The sequence below is a fragment of the Struthio camelus genome, chromosome 5 (assembly GCF_040807025.1).
Source record: "Struthio camelus isolate bStrCam1 chromosome 5, bStrCam1.hap1, whole genome shotgun sequence".
In the NCBI taxonomy this organism is placed as follows: domain Eukaryota; kingdom Metazoa; phylum Chordata; class Aves; order Struthioniformes; family Struthionidae; genus Struthio; species Struthio camelus.
The window spans coordinates 65,620,125-65,636,835 of NC_090946.1; the positions used below are offsets into that span (position 1 = coordinate 65,620,125).

At 40.5% G+C, this 16,711-nt stretch overlaps 1 protein-coding gene across 2 annotated transcripts in view; it reads right to left on the bottom strand.

Moving 5' to 3' along the window:
• FBLN5 (fibulin 5) overlaps window positions 1-16,711 on the bottom strand; it is a 49,166-nt gene that overhangs the window by 12,227 nt on the left and 20,228 nt on the right. For both annotated transcript variants that reach the window (XM_009689783.2, XM_068946847.1), the window contains exon 5: window positions 4,338-4,460. In XM_009689783.2, the coding sequence (XP_009688078.1) occupies window positions 4,338-4,460 (123 nt within the window). The remainder of the gene's footprint in view (window positions 1-4,337; window positions 4,461-16,711) is intronic.

Genomic DNA, 16,711 nt, shown 5'->3' on the forward strand with positions numbered 1-16,711 from the left:
GTCTCTTCTCCGTGGTGCCCAGTGACAGGACAAGAGGCAACAGGCACAAACTGAAACACAGGCAGTTCCATCTGAACCTGAGGAAAAACTTCTTTCCTGTGGGGGTGACTGAGCACTGGAAGAGGTTGCCCAGAGAGGTTGTGGAGTCTCCTTCGCTGGAGATATTCAAAACCCACCTGGACACGATCCTGGGCAACGTGTTCTAGATGATCCTGCTTGAGCAGGGGGGTTGGACTAGATAATCTCCAGAGGTCCCTTCCAACCTTGGCCATTCTGTGATTCTGTGATTGTATCAAAGTTTTGTCAGAATCAGGAGAAAAACTTTTTTCACCTGCACATGTACCAAAGCCACTTACCTGGAAAAGCAAGAAATATTTTTTCCTAAGAGCTTTTTTTTTTTTGACAGGAAATTATTTAATGATTTCTTCCCCAATAGTCACATTCCCATTCCCTTTTTATATCAATCTTTAAATGACAAACTACATGATCTAAAATGTGAAAAACAAATTTTCGGCCAAAATGAAATAACAGTCTTGGCTGAACTGCAGCATCAGAAATAGATATTTTTGACTGTTGTAAGCAAAATAAAATGCTATAAGATAAACAGGACTAATTTACTGAACGATAGAACCCTAAAAATCTTCCATGAACCCTATACATAGGATGGTACATGCTAGAAGAGTCTTGCTCCTTGCCTAGGAACTGGCATGAAAGACTTGATGCAATTGTCTCTTTCAAAGCTTTGGATTTCCTTTGGGATCAACTGGCTTTTGATTTATAGAGGTTTCTTTATGGCTACCCACAAAGCTCTGCATCTTTCCAATGCTGCTTCTGAACTTAAAGTTCCTGTTTAGATTTTCTTTATGGGTGTTTCCAATAAGATCTCAGAGCAAATATTACCCCTGATTCAATATCCATCCCTGCTGACCTCATGAGCCATTATAATGACAGCAGATGAGAAAGTAGGCACTGGAAGACTCTCTGTATAAGTAAGTCCTTCGTGTAAATAAGGCCATTGTGGAATGTTTTATTGGAATAGCAAATTATTTCTTGCTCTTTTTTTCAAACTTGAAAGTAGAACTGGTATGCAAAAAAATAGTTACATAAAAGTCTGGGGATAAGTTTAAAAAAAAAAAAGTCCTGCCTAGTGCAAGACTCACAGGATGGAGGACAGGTCTGAACTTCCACCTCGAAGCTCTTAAGTGAGTATCAAACAAGAGCATTCAATCAATGAAACGCTAAGCTACAAAGATTACATCATTCAAATAAACACTTCCTCAAGGAGTCATACTCCAAGGGAATGATGCCTGGCCTAATTTTCAGCGATGCTGAGACTCTGCAGCTTCTGTTGAATTTGCTGGAAATTGTGAGTGCGCCATACCCCAAAAGCCAGCTCATACAGTTTCCAACAGTTTCAGAAAGCTGAATTATCTATCTGAACTAGGCCTTCTACAGTCTTCGTACTCCTCCTAGGAGACATACTGAGTCTAATTGTTTTTCTATTAAACCAGTTTCATATCAGTTTAGTTTGAACCAGTCACACAGGCATAAAGTTAAGTCTGTGCAGTACAAAACTAAGGTTATTTTCTCCAGTTAGTTTGCTAGAGTGAGTAAAACCCAAAGACATAGGTTTTGGTGAAGTGACTTCCATCATAGGTTCGACCACATGTAAAAATCAGAATGGCAGTATTCTCCCTTTGATACATACGCATACATAGATATCTACACAAATTCCAGCAGTTCATTATTTATTATCTAAATTGGCTGCTTCCTGTTTTGGTGTTAAATATTAAGAATGTTTTGAGAAACTGAATTTTTGAATGACCTGAACATTTATATGATGTGGTAATACCATAAAAACAGCAATGATGTGAATCTGTTGTAAAAGTAGTTACATCCGGTAATTCAAGTCTATGTTGTTGGCCTTACTGGGGAAATTTTGCCATAGAAAGGCTCAGGAAGCCATTCTGAAAACGTCAGAAATCTTGGAAATATTCTGTCTATATAAAATAACAAGGACATTGACGCTAAGTTTTGCCCTTACGAGCATTCATTTTCCATTTCAGTTTAAAGAGCAAGATAACCCAAAGGCCAGGGTCGGCTACGGTATGTACACAAAGGGTAGGCTTGGCCCAAATCCTGTAAAAAGTGGTTTTAAGAAAATTAGTACTTTATTTCACTGGCACGACGCCTTAATCTGAATAAATGCTTCGTCTTTTGTAGGAGTATATTTCAAGATTGCTATGTTTTGAGGATAAGGGCTTTACTTTTACAGGGCTTCTTTTTGTGAGTGGTGCAGGTGGACACTGCTGCACCAGCTCTTCTTGTGTAAACACTACTGCAATAATCAGAATAGATTCACAGTATAGTGCAGCTTTTCCTAATTGTTGTATGCTAACACAGTACACCACACAAGCCTGACTCTGAAAACCCAGCCCAGCCTTCTGATTACTTTAAATGGTCTTTTACTGCCTTATGCCAGCAAAAATCACTTCTCCAGGGCCAGTGGAAAAGCATGGAAAACTGACACTGCTTTTGACACTTATGGAAAAATATAATGACTCTAAACACAATTTGTTTTTACCTCTTTGGATTGCCTTGTAATGTTCTAACCCATAATTACTTAAATCAAGCTCTGGGATGTTACCGCCTTTTTTAAATGGCATAAGCAGATACTCAAATCAATTCTAAGCAAAGCAGCCACTTCAGTTCACTGGTATATCCATCAAGAAGCAGAGTGCTTTAGATCCATGTCCAAACCCTGAATCCTGCACACAGTCCTTAAATTTGGGCTGCAACTGGGAGAACTAACTGGGTAACGCAACAGATGATGCGGAACAGAATCCCCCTCCTTTTCGCCTCACCTTCGCCCTGCCACATATGCCTGCATGACCCCGGTACAAGGTTAGGTCAGTGTACCTGCACTGCACGAGCCGTTTTCCACCTCAAGTCCCCTTTTTGCATACTTACTGGAGAGGGGCGAGGGAGTACAGAGGCTCTCTGTATGGCCCGCTCAGCATTTCTTCCTAGCAGGCAGAGTGGGTCCCTTCTGAAGTTCTGGCTAACCTGGGGCACTTAATACAGTTTCCTACTTTCTCTGAGAGAAAAGGAATTACTGGACATAAAAGAGCGGGGGGCTTGGAGACTTCATATCACTGTTGCTGGCTCCCCAAAGCAGCTGTGGCCACATAGACCCACATTTGGATCAGGATCACATCTGTCCCCACCAGCGCCCTGAGCCTGCCAGCTGAGTTACAGCCACTCTTAGCAGTAGTTAGCAAAGCAGCCGTGAGTCAGTCCTTCACTGGAATTGCTACATGGGAGGAGAAAGCTGGAAAACAACTGGGCAAGCTCCAAGGATGAATGGGCAGGGAAACCCCGTTCTCCTTCCAGCTGAGGTGCTGTGACAGGACGGTCTAGCTCTGGAGAGCTGGCAGGCAAACAGCCCATGCTGAGGGGAAAGAAATTAAAGAGCAAAATTTTAAAAAGCCGTTGTGTCCTATCTCGCTTGGAGTGCTGTACTTCATCGTCCCATGGGCATGTTAAGCGAGGGAATGGGCTGGAGAGAGGGGAGTGGGAATATTTCCCTGTGTTGTTTGTTGAGGCATGTTTTTTCAACAAGCCTGAGCTAAAAGGATGATAGGACCTTGCTGCAAGAAAAATAACGAAAAAAAACCCCACAACCAAAATAAAACTGTTTGGAAGCTATGGAAACAGTACTCACTTCAGAATTACATTTTTTCTTGACCCCAAGCAAAAGGGTTAGTTAAATCCAGGGATTTACTAGCCTGTTTCTTGGTATCAAATACTGATGTCTTTGGGGCAAGACTGTAACTGTTTGGAAAGGACATGTCAGTTTGGGAATAGATCAGACTTTTTACACATATGCTTGTGATTCATCTTAAATGAAAGGGGATCCTTTCAGACTGGGAATATGGAAATCCCATGTGTAATATGGAGGCTAGTCATATAGCATTCACACCTGCATTTTTGTTCCATGAGGGAGTCTTTCTGCCAAGCATACTGTTGGCACTTAACAAAGACAGACAGACATTAGTTTCCACACAGCCTAAGGTTGACTGTGTGCTTGACAAAGATGCTCAGTAAAATTAGTTCAGCTATTCACAGGCACACATACACACACGCACAAATCCCATATTGCATGAGGCTTCCTTTTTGCGCAGAAAACCAGTGAAAGTATGGACCTTCGGCAACTCTTGTAACAACAATCCAACCTGGCTAATGATAAAAGCAATGGGGATGAGAGAAAAGGAGAATTTTTTACAAGGATAACCGACTGCCAAAGGGCTTTTAGAGAGCATTTCTGAAGAACATACCTAAACACTGGCCTTCTAAGAGCCAGTAGCCTTCAGTGCAGGAGCAGGTATATCCCCCTTCAGTATTTATGCAGATCTGGGTGGGGTTACACTGGTGTGAGTCTGAAGCACATTCATCAACATCTGCAACATAGAAGTTTATCAACACAACATTAGAAATAACAACAAGAAGAAACCGTTCAAGTTGACAGACAAACAAACACAACTGTCATGAGGCTCTGACATACACAAAATATTATTTCCCATCCCCACCAACACAGAAAATTTCACTGTAATTTTTTCCGACAGAGAGTTCAACCAAAATGAACCTCTACTTGACAAAAAAATGTATACTTCACCAGAATCAATTTCCTGGAAATAATACTCTTCTATTTTTAATTTTTTTTTCACTATCCTTATTGGTTTTGATGTCTTTGGCATGTTATTACAACCCCTTAGGATGTTTTTATTGTGGGTCTTTTTTTTTTTTTTTGTAAAGGAGGTGAATAACATTCCTATATTTATATAAGCCAGGACACTGGAACCTAACTGATTAAAAATGCCTTTCAGAGTCATAAGTTCAGCTTGAACCTCTCCTTGTTCAATCTCTTCCCTGATGTTTCTGGCGTCGTATTTGCCTCTAGATGTCAGAAATGGAAATAGCAAAAGATAAATTGTGTCATTTTTTCAGCCAGCTCCGATTTCTATGTTTTATTTATTGATATCTGAACTATTTTTTATTCCAGCATACTGTGCACTGGCCTTTGCTGAAGTACTATGTCATCTGAGCAATGCTACTCCCTTGATCCCTCCCTGATTTTTATTAATCCAAACTTTGTTGGGTCATGTTTTAAAGTATCTCGCATACTCATTGGGTTGGAGTATGCGGCAGAGGGCGGGAATTATGTCTCAGTATCTGCCTGTGAGGCACCTAGCACAGCCAGCGCACTGTAAAATCTTAGCAGTCATGGAATGACTGATCCAATCAGATCTATTATAGCAGCATATCTAACATATATTAATAAATAAGTAAATACACACATTCACACACATATAAATATGTATTATATATACAGAAAGAGTCTAGACTTCTTATCTTGCCAATATCTTGTATCAGAGCAGCTTACGGTGAGAGACAAAGCTGGTATGATAGCAAGAGCGGTACAATGAGAGGTAATTAGCTCTGCAGGAAATCTGTTCAAGTATTTACTGGCTAGAGGAAAGGTTGGCAAAATGATGGAGGAAGTCAGGAAAAGGGTAAGATAACAAGTCTAGACTATATAGCTACATAGCTATGTTGGTCATTTCCTCATGCTTTTCATTGCTGCCTCTGAGATTGGGTTAAAAATTATGGATCCTCCCTTCACACAGCACATCACATATAATTGGTACTATTGGAATACAGGTTATTATCTAACTATAAATTTATAAGAATGACATCAATGTTTTCTAAATGAAAAAGTTTTCTATTTGTCATGTTCTCTCATTGTTTTAGGATTGGGATCTTGGGATCTTGCCAACTCTGCTGTTTCCAGCTTACCCCGAGCTTGCAGAAGGAAATGTGCATTTTCCATGCTCACTGCTTCCAATAGTATTAACTGATGAGGCTCAGTGGAGTCCAAAATGAGGGTCAAGGTCTTACCATCACATATGACAGCAATGCTCTTTGAAGTCTACAGACCTTTCACCCTGCTGTGGTGCATCTTTCTTGCATGGGTAGAACATGCATCCTTCGCTGAAAGCAGTGAGCGGCTGTGGGATCAGTTCTGCTCCTGAGTCATCTTTGTAGCAGTAGGACAAGAAGTAATAAAATCACTCAGGAAAAGTAAGATATTGGTGCTCTTTGCTATCTACCAGGCGGACTTCTTTGCTTACACACAGTCTTCACCTTTTGCAGTGACAATGGAGACGTATTTCCATTTGGAAGCAAAATTTTTACCACTGAGGCTATCTTTGGAGTTTCTGCTGCCACAGGAAAACCTCATCAGCCTGCAGCTGTCCATGCAAAACACCCCGACTCCTCTCATTTCACAGTGAATAATATCTCACTGACTTGATTAAGAAAGCTATATCTAATGGACAAGTATAAATAGCACTACTGGTAATATCATATCTTTTGGCCTGGGCCTTAATGCATACACCTAGTTGTATACTACATGTCTCTGACCGGCTTTCTCTAACATTGCTGCTTACCATGATGCACCTTTAAACTCTGACAGGCCCAGCCAATGCAGGCAAATCAATAAAGTTTAGCAAGAAGCCTTCTCAGTTTAAACAGACAGTATAATCCCAGTCTGTCTGCTAGGGATTACTTACATTACATGGGCTCATTAAATGAAAGCTGATGTTTACATCCTGGGAAAAATCTCTGTGCAGCAATTTGTAACATTAGGTATTCTCCCAAAGAAAATCAGAGCTAGGAGACAGAGGATGACCTGCCTAGCCCATATACACAATGGGACATGCAGTGAAAATTAGTGTGGTGGACAAAGTCAAAAATAGATATTTAACAGGGAAAGAAAAAAAAAACTTATTTCAACAGGGGCAAAAACTATTTATAAAACTGGTAGAGATTCCCTATAATGAATTCTCTGGAGTTAAGTGCCAGCACAGAAACTATATTAAAACACTCCCAGGGCATTTTTGGTTGAGTGGAAAATTACAAGCGGAGCCCACCTGACAGCAAGTCAATAATATGAAAACCCCTTCTTATTCTGATTGCACAGAGTATTGTTTCTGTCTCATTCAAACACAAATCCTAGGTGTGTTCATACCCTGGGAATATCACTTCAAAGCTCACTTCTACCACCTCTGCCCCAGTGATGGGTGTCTATAATATAATACCAGAGTAAAAGTGTGATTCCAAACACAAAAGATACTAAAGAATACAAAAATTGTCAACAATTTTGTAGTTTCAAAGAGGATCAGATAAATTCACAGAAAAAAAATCTTTCGAGGACTATTTAATACAAGGATAGCACCTATAGCTACAAAGTCCCTGAGGTGCAATTCTCTGGATCCTGGGAAAGTGCCACCGACTCAGTGTAACTTGTGTTGTAGTCTTCATGGCGGAAAGAAATCCCACAATGATTTATCTGAGCCCCAAAGTAAGGACTAGTCAGTTGGAGAGCAGGAGAGTTGTTAAATTTAAGCAAGAGAAAAAGAAACCCAAGAAAACCCATTGACTCCAGTACTAAAGGTTTAATAGGTTGTGGTATTTGGTGATTTTGGCATCAGTACTGTGGAAGCATCCTATGGTTTCAGCCATTTTTATTCAACAAGTATGATTTTAGTAATACTGAACTTGCTTTTAGTGCCTTTCATCTTCAAGATCCTTAGTAGGCACAACCTGCATACTAAGAGCAAGTATAGGCTTTACTACTACCTAACGGTATTGGATACCTCTTCTGTGATTTTGGCTAGATGAAGAATCGCCATGAGATGAACTAGGAAGCAAATACAAGTTACATCAGTTCTCAGTGAAAACAGACTAAAGTACCTGGTAGCTGCTGTGCACAACAAGAGACTTGCACAGTGGCAGCAACCACACTGCAGTTGATGTGCTGAGAATTTGCCCTGTGGTAACTCATCCTTACTCTTCATCTTCCAGTGCCCTGCTTCCTATTCGAATAATGTGAATAACAAAATCTCTTTCATAGTCCAGCCTCCCTCACTAATTAGTATCTAAAACTGTTCAGGGCAGGGCCTGTCTCCTTATACACCGAGCCAGTCCACAATTAGCCCATTTTTATTTGAAGCTGCTCGGTCCTAATATAAATCAAACTGTACGGTGAAAGACTGTAATGTCCCATTTCATGGTAAATATCAGTGCCCCTGGATTATAATGGGGAAATTCAAGACTAAGAAGTTAAAGGACTAGCCTATGATTGCTCAACAAGATACAAGCAAGAACAAGTCACAGAAGTTTCTGGCTTCTAGCCTGTCGTGCAGCCCAATATAAAATGTCTCCTATTATACGAACACTTAAATATATCCCTTTCCTGGAAATGTCATGCAACTTCTGTATTGGCTACAGAATCTTACTTTGAGATCTAAAGTAAAGGACTAACCACCATTCTGAAATCATTATGTTCTATAGGAGACTTCAGAGTCATTTGAAGGCTCTTCCAGCTAAACTCTTGCTTCTTCTATGCTATTCACAACGTTACTGTCCTACCCGAATGATGCATTGAACGTCAAAGCTTCCACTAGTTACTGAAGCAGAGAGAGAACTTTTGACATGGTCAGTGGCAAGTTAAGAGAGTTATTTAGCTACCACAGCTTTTCTTACCCTTAGAGACAAGACTGGGACTGTAGCTGTGAAGTTACTTACAAAAACAGGAGGATTTTAAAGACTGTCCTAATACCTAATCATTCTGTATAAGTCCAGGTTTTCCCAAGTGACAAGTAACCCTGTGTGACGTCTTAAAGGTTTCTGATTTTGAGAGAGGAGCTGTTCAGTACTTAAAACCATTCTAGGGAACCACAGCAGGGAGGGGTGGACTCCTATTCAAAACTTCTCTTGCCTTGGAGTGTGTTGCCAAAAGCAGCCCTGGATGTCTCAGCTCTTGATTATGCTGCTGTGTGCTATCAAATTATCAGTCATCTACAATTGCTCACCTATCGTTCCAATTCTTGTGTTCATATTGCTGCTCCCACAGGTAGTTCCAAGGGAAGAAGTGCAAGCATGGGTCCAGACTGAAACTAAATTTTACTAGAAGTGGGAACAATTCACTTCCTTACTTCACAACTGAATACTGAGAGCAACCGTACAGCCCATCCGGAACACCACTCTCCACCTCCTAAGAAATACCGCCTAGAAAGAACAAGGAGCATCATAGCTCAAAGTCATGAGTTTTAGAGATTCGAAGTGGCCCGGACTTTGGTTTACTGACTGACTAAGAGAACATATAAGAGGGTTCTCCATAGTAAGTCTGCCAGAAAGCCCTTTCTGCAAGAGCCTTAGCCTGAATATGCCAAAACTAACTGCATCCCTCTCTCTTAGCCAAGATTGTCTGCCTTAAAAAATTTATAGCCATGGAAATTTGGTCATAATCTGAGTATAGCAGCCTTGGGGTGTGATGTTCTATTTATCTGACTTATTGACAGAGGTGAGGTGGCTGGGGTAATGGGGTTTCTGTTGGGGACTGGAAGGGTGGAGGGAGTGTTTTTTATATTTCTGGCTGGCTGGCTGTCTTCTGTGAGATGTGATGTGCTGATACTTTGTTTTTATTGGTACAGATAGTATTTTTAATGGATGGCAGGATGCCTGGTGCCTGGATAGATATCATTTACAATGTCAAAATAAATGAACTAATTGAGTTCAGCATGCAAATTACTGGCTTTATATTTTATTATCTGTAAGGGCTAGCAGGCATGTTCACAGATTCTTTATAATTTAGCCACATCATAGAACAACGAATGAAATTTCATTTCACTGTCCATAATTAAAAAAAAAAAATTAAAAGCCACCCATACAAAAAAGGGGGCAGCATCTCAATATAGTGAGAAAGAAAACCTAGAAATCAAACTAGAGGACACCATCGCTTCTCAACAGGGAGGCTAATTCTTATCAGGACACAGTCTTTTATACTGACCCTTGTCCACAAAGAATGCACGACTGAGGCCCATGCTCATTTGTATCAATAATATCGCAAGAAATAACAGCATAGGAAGAAAAATAACACACTAATCCATTGAATTAACACCAGGCATATTCAACATTGGCCATACAAAAGAGAACGAAGCCAGGAATTTCAAGAGAGAATTGTAAATGTAGAATCATTCTGTGAGGGTGTCTACAAGATCCTGAGGATCCTGAAATCTACTGCTTTCTACATCTGGGATAAGATGCACAGAATCACAAGCTGGTAGAGTTGAGACCTAAAATAGGAACAGCACTCTTAGGCAAAAGCTAGCTTGCTAGGTATGGTGAGCACATTTGCAAGTGCATTTCAAGGCAGACAAATGAGAGGTCATATATCAAGAGTAAAAAAAGTTAGGTATGAAAATAATTCTAAGGTCATAGAAGATAATCATCTGAAGAGGAACTTTTCCTGACACAGCATTGTTGAAAGGGCAAACATAAACATGAGAATGCCGAGTAGAAGCAGGAAATTGTTCTTACCACTGTATATTACATTAGTAAAATAATTACTGAAATACATTTCTGGTGTCAACATTTAAAACAGAAAAAATATTGCAAAGAGATGAGGAAATCTCCTTTGCAAAAATCTAAATAAGCCCATGTTCATTTTTTAAATGGAATTTTTATTTGTACTTTTATTCTTTTTTTTTTTTTTGGTGAGCAATGTTATACCTCTGATGTTTGTAGCAAAGGCAGAATAATTATGGGAAATTTAGAAAATGTTGATAACATTCTTGTGCTAAATGATGTTAAAACATCAACCTAAAGATGTCAGGCATGCCAACCACTTCCCTGTAGCATGAATGGAATGACTGTATGTCTTTATGAAGCAAGACAAAGAGAGATCATGCAAGTTGTTATCATGGGCAATTTGTGGAATCAAAGAGCATTGAGAGGAGTAAGCTGCAGTTTAGCAGAAGTGGATACACAAGAACTAGGAGATTGTTTGGAAAGCCGAGTGGGTTCAAGAGGTGGAAAGCCAGCAGACAGGAGAAGAGAGAGCAGAGGTGCTTAAGACATAAGACTCACTAGAAAGAGAGATTCAGAAACTGTGAGCAAAGACAATGTTTGCCTTTCTTAGACTCACAAAAACAGGACTTTGTGCATACACAGAAATGCATCAAAGAATATAGCAGGAAACGAAGTCCTAAAGATCAGTTAATCACTCAGTCGAGAAACAATATCAGAGCTCTTCAGCAAAACACTTTCTTGACAAAAGGCTACTTTTAAAAAAAGTTGTTAATTATATCGATTAATTTCATTTTGATATTTATGACTGTGTGTTTATATACCACAGGACAGAAACAATGCATGTGGAACGCTTACCAAGAAGCTGCATTCCAAGGAGAGGATTTGCACCTGCCACTACAGGAACAAGGGAGACCATTGCCTTGTTAAATCCAACCACTGGTGCTGAAGGAGGTGGGATTTGTGGCTACATTTATCTATCCACGAGCAAGGTCCATGCTCAGGGTGCTGTGACTCTTCCACTCCCTCTGTTACAGTTCCTGTCCCTGCTGGCTGGCAAGCTGATAACAGCCCTAGCAGAGAGTGATCATGGACAGACATGGACTTACCATCTCTGCGCCAGAACCACATTCTTGGCCACTTTGGCTATCAGAAGAGAAACTTTGCTTGGACTCTGTATTCAAGAGGGAAGCCAATGTGGACAGCAGATTTCCAAGACGATATGTTTTTGGCAATGCATGCTGTTTCACGGATGGACTGTTACATTTTGTTCTATTTGGATCATATTTAACATGCATGACTTCCTCTCTTAAGTAATGAATTCTGATAATCCTGCCATAGATTTCTGTTGGTCATAGTAGCTAGGGCAGAGTTTCATTCTTTTGACCAATGATTGACAAAAATGCACATGTTTTTGCCATCACGATTATTTAAGAGCCAATGGGACCATGGGATTCAATGCACTAGGGCTGAAGATTAATCTGACAAGTGGGAGAGGCTACATCCTGCAGAGCGGTTACAGAATTTGCCAGGGAGGCTTTTTTCCCCTTTCTAATAAGAGCTGTTTTCTTTTGGGGCTCTACTTCTCCCACTGTCTGCATTTTAGTCCCAGTGTGGTACTAACATAAACCCAGGAACTTGCACTGTTCTCAGGATATGATGTTCCTACAGCAGGCTCAAAGCTGCAAGCTCATTCCAGAATCTCTGTCTGCTCAAACACTAAAGCTCATTCAGTCATTTATAAACTTCAGGGCTCCATTTTAGAATAATACGAAGATTGGATGTCTATTTTTTATAGGAATAATTACAGGCCAGGACTAAACATCCGAGCTCAGTAACATGGGTATCAGTTCCAAGATTACTTGGAACAAAGAGCACTTTCCCCAAACTTCTGCCCCAATCCTTATTTGGACACTGAGAAATAATTTCCTCAGTAGTAGATTTTTACTCAGTGAAATCACATGTGTTCTCAGAAGTTTTTTTTTCCTCAAGATAATTACTTTTGATAAGAAAAGGGGAGAAATAACAATGCCACATTCCTAAAGCGCAGAATGAAGCCAAATTCAAACTGCTGCTGTGTGGGGTCAATGCTTTTTTCCAAGGACAACTGTCCCAGCTGAGCTTGGACGCTATCCAAGACCAACTCCCTAAACACCTGTTTAATTGCATATTTCACTGTCTGAGGACTGGCTGTTGATTGCTGAATTCATTTTCTATCTACATCCCATATGCGTTATGTTAATGGTTGATTGCTAAACAAGGATTAAAATGTTTTTTTCACATAGATGGTCAGCCTGGAGGTGGATACTAAATAGTGTGAGCCATGAATCTGTAATGCTGCTTGTTCTGCCTGGTTTGAAAATTGCTCAACAGGTTCTAGATCTCCTGCCAGCTAACAGAGCATTTCCTTAGCTAGCACACTTTTAACATTACTCAAAGATGATAAACAACAGCTTAACTGTGAGAGGACTTTACTTTCCGAGCACAGGTCTAGTCCTGCTTTTGTGACTGAGATATACAGGACAGGGATGCAGATAAGAATTTTCCAAGGGCACAAAAGCGGTGGCAGCCTCCTCCCCTTCTGTTCAGAACAGTCCTGTACGTAGTACATACACTCTGCATCACCTTGCCTGATCAGAGGTCATCCTTCCCACCAATTCCTAGGGCTCCCTATTGGTATAAGAATACATCTGGTGGCTTGGATTATTCCCGGGCCCCTTGAGAGCCTTTGCGCAAATGCACAGTTTGCATGTTAATTCTGGGATGAGAAAGGAGACAAACTGCTGATTTCAAACCCTCAATCTCAACTAAGAGCTTTGCTTAAATGTGGAAACTACACAGAATGGAGCACAGGTGTACTAACTGGATTCATAATTGCCTAATCTGGGTTCTGCACAACTTATACTATCCATGGTCAGTGCATGTGATTTGGTAATATTTCCGTGCTGCACGTATGCTATTCAAAGTAGCTGTGGTATGGCGGAACAAGAGTTCTTACACCTGTAGGAATGGCGTGAAGATGTAATAGTGTCCTACTGTCTATATTGAACCTGCTGAATCAGGAGGTGCCAAGCAGCTGCTGTTTACCTCAATGTGGTTTCATTTTCATCAGCAGTAAACATATTTTTCAGCTGAATAAACAGAATGTTGATGGTGCATTATCCATTTCTCTAGATGACCTCTTTCTTACAACCATATGCTACATTGGGATCTGTTGGTATGGTGGTAAGAGGAGCCAGTGAGCGCTTACTGAGACTACTCCCAGCTGCTAGGAAGTTATGTAAGTGACAGTATTGCAATAGAAAAGAAAAAGGAATGCAGTTAGAGCCCAGAAATGCGCAGACAGCTAAGATATTAAAACATACTTCTAGCAAAAGGTCCTTACAGTTCTTCTTTTGCTGCATAATGTGAAATTGTCTCATGCAAGTGCCAAACTCTGCACCTCTAGAGAAGGCTTAAAACATTTAACAGGGAAGAGTAGAACTGCTAATACAAAAGAAGTTAACTTTTCTACGGCTGAATTGCATCTTTTCTCCTCAATTTCACTGATAGTTTAAAAAGACCTTATAAGAAGAAAAATATTAAAGATATAAGAGTTTAGAGCACTATTTATAAAGACCTTAAACATCTCTGTGAAATCCTGTTGGCTTCTCCTCTACCGAATTCTATCAAAGACTTTTCTGTTAGGGAACAGGGCATGAGAGAACTAAAAGAAGAGAACTGCTATTCCTACTTTCATTCCCCAGGGAGCTTTGAGAACTCACTAGCACAAACAGTCCAGCCAGCTGGTTTAGCCAATTGGTGGTCAGTTTACATTTCCTCTAATAAGTGAACTTCTTGACCGTACATTTTAACTGAGTCATTAAGAGCTCCTTTTCCAAGTGTTTTGGCAGGCTAAAGAGGTCTGTGACTGTGAATAGACCACAATAACTAGTAAAGAGGAGAACAGCCCTACTTTTAATGTAGCAGAAGAAATTACAGAATCATAGAATAGCTGGGATTGGAAGGGACCTGTGGAGATCATCTGATCCAAATAGATCCAGAAATTAAAGCCACAATGGAAACAAGGAGATGTAAATATGCACCTGCAGGGTATAACAGAACCTCTCATTGGAAGGTTTGCTTCTTCCAGTAAAATGCAGCCACTTCTGATGGGTGACATGACAAAATCTTTGACCTTTGCTCAAGAATATTGCACAGACAACGGTGGATGTGACATATTGGATCCTTGAAACTACAAGAGAAATTCTAGGTATGCAAAATGTACTTACCTGTAGTGAGAATTCAGTCTGGATGCTCAAGTTACTCTTATAGAATACCTTAAAATCTTTAATATATATGAAAAAAGAGGATCTTGTGCATATGTATGTGTGGGTGTGTATATATATGTGTGTGTGTGTGTGTGCGCGTGTGTATATATATACATGTATATACATACATACATATACGTATGTATGTATATACATGTATATATATACACACGCGCACACACACACACACACATATATTATAGACAAGGGAACTTCATTACAGGGAACAGGAATAGTGATATGAGAGTCATCACTAACTCATCTCTCACAGAACTTCCACGATCATCACAAACATCTCATTCAGAAACTGACTGCATCCAAAGCTATTTGGCTTGAGGATACAAGGAAGCTTCAGCTGGAGGTGCCATGGCTGTAGTTTGCCTCACATCACTTGAATTGTGTGAGCTGAGATCACATACAGTGGAGACTGCAATGTTTCATCTTCCTTCAGGAATATAAGGCCTCTCCCCTGAACCTAGCTGGTAAAAACAAGGAAAGTAAGCCAGTCACACGTAGGGTGCTTGCAGAATGTGTGTCTGGACAATGGGATTGGTTTATGTTTGCTTTAGAGCTTCTGCAGAGCTGGCTGGTTTTACGTGACTCAACAGTCACATCACTTCTCTGCCCAGACTCAGCCACTAACTCTGCAGGCAGTGGGAGTTACCAGCTGTGCACTCCTTCCTGGGAAGGGAGAGCTCATCTCTGCCCATGGCAGCAACCCTTGCCAGCTGCTCTAGGAGCTGTCTTGATTGACTATGAAGAGAGTGTTATGCTTGGCCTTAGGGGAGCTGGGGAGCTTATGGGGGAGAAAATTATTTTTCGTATTTCATTTGAGTTTCAGATCTGTCCATGTGTCCGCACACTAAAATAATCTCAAAAGCACCATAAACCCGAGGTAATTCTTGTACAAATGTTAGGGCCTTCTGGGCTCTAAGCAGAGAACGGGTAGTGGACAAAAGCCAGAGAAGAAAAATCCTTGAGAATTATGCTCTGCAAATACTGGCTTCCAGGCCCAGACAGCTGTGTCCTCATTACTGTTAACAGCAAAGAGCTATGCATGTTGGGCAACATTCCTCTTTGAGTGTATACATAGCAAGCCATCTATTTATTTATTTCTGCGGTGGTGATCATTGGAAAATGCCTATAATCCCTGCTCAAGTAACTGGCTTTAACTTAGATTTGGCATTCGCTGGTTTATAATGATTGAGCCACATTTACTTGGAATTCTTCCTTGCAATGTGCCAGAAACTGCCGCTGGCCGACTGGGTTCCAGACCTTTCTGGATAAATGAAAACTGTGTGGATATGGGAGGATTAGCTTGTTCCAATTAGTGTGTGATGTGGATGTCTACTGGCATTTATCCAGTCTTCTTTTCTTACTCTCCATCCATGGCTCTCTGGAGAAAGACATGTTTCATCTCAAAGAGTTTTTTTTTTTTTTTTATTCATCCTCCCTCTCTCTCTCTGTTTTTAAACATACTGAGTTACCTTTAATGCCTAAATTCAGACAGAAACCTGCATGAGTTGTGAGATCCTAGGATAACAAACCCTTACAGCATATGTGCCCAGCCTCTAGGGGCAGAGAGAGTTATATTTCATTTAGTCCCAAGAATCACAAGTTTTGAGCAGGAGCATGACAGGTTTTGAATGGTTGTGAACCTCCTGGGCAGGTCAAGATATGAGCCTGAAATTGCAGGAAATGAGATGGCTGTCTAATGAAAATTACCTAGCACCAACAGGAGTGCTGGCCCCCAACTGTTAATTAGTAAATCAATCACCTAATGAACAAGGGCAGATCATCTTCGCTGTACCAATCCTGCCATAAAACAGATAAACTGATCTGGATGGTGTTGACTGAACATGCACTCAGTGAAACTCAGGATTCACTTCACCGAAAAGTTGAGACTAAAATCCTTCACTTCTTGTTCTACTCCACCATATCAGCTTCCATCCAAAGATCTTATAGCACCT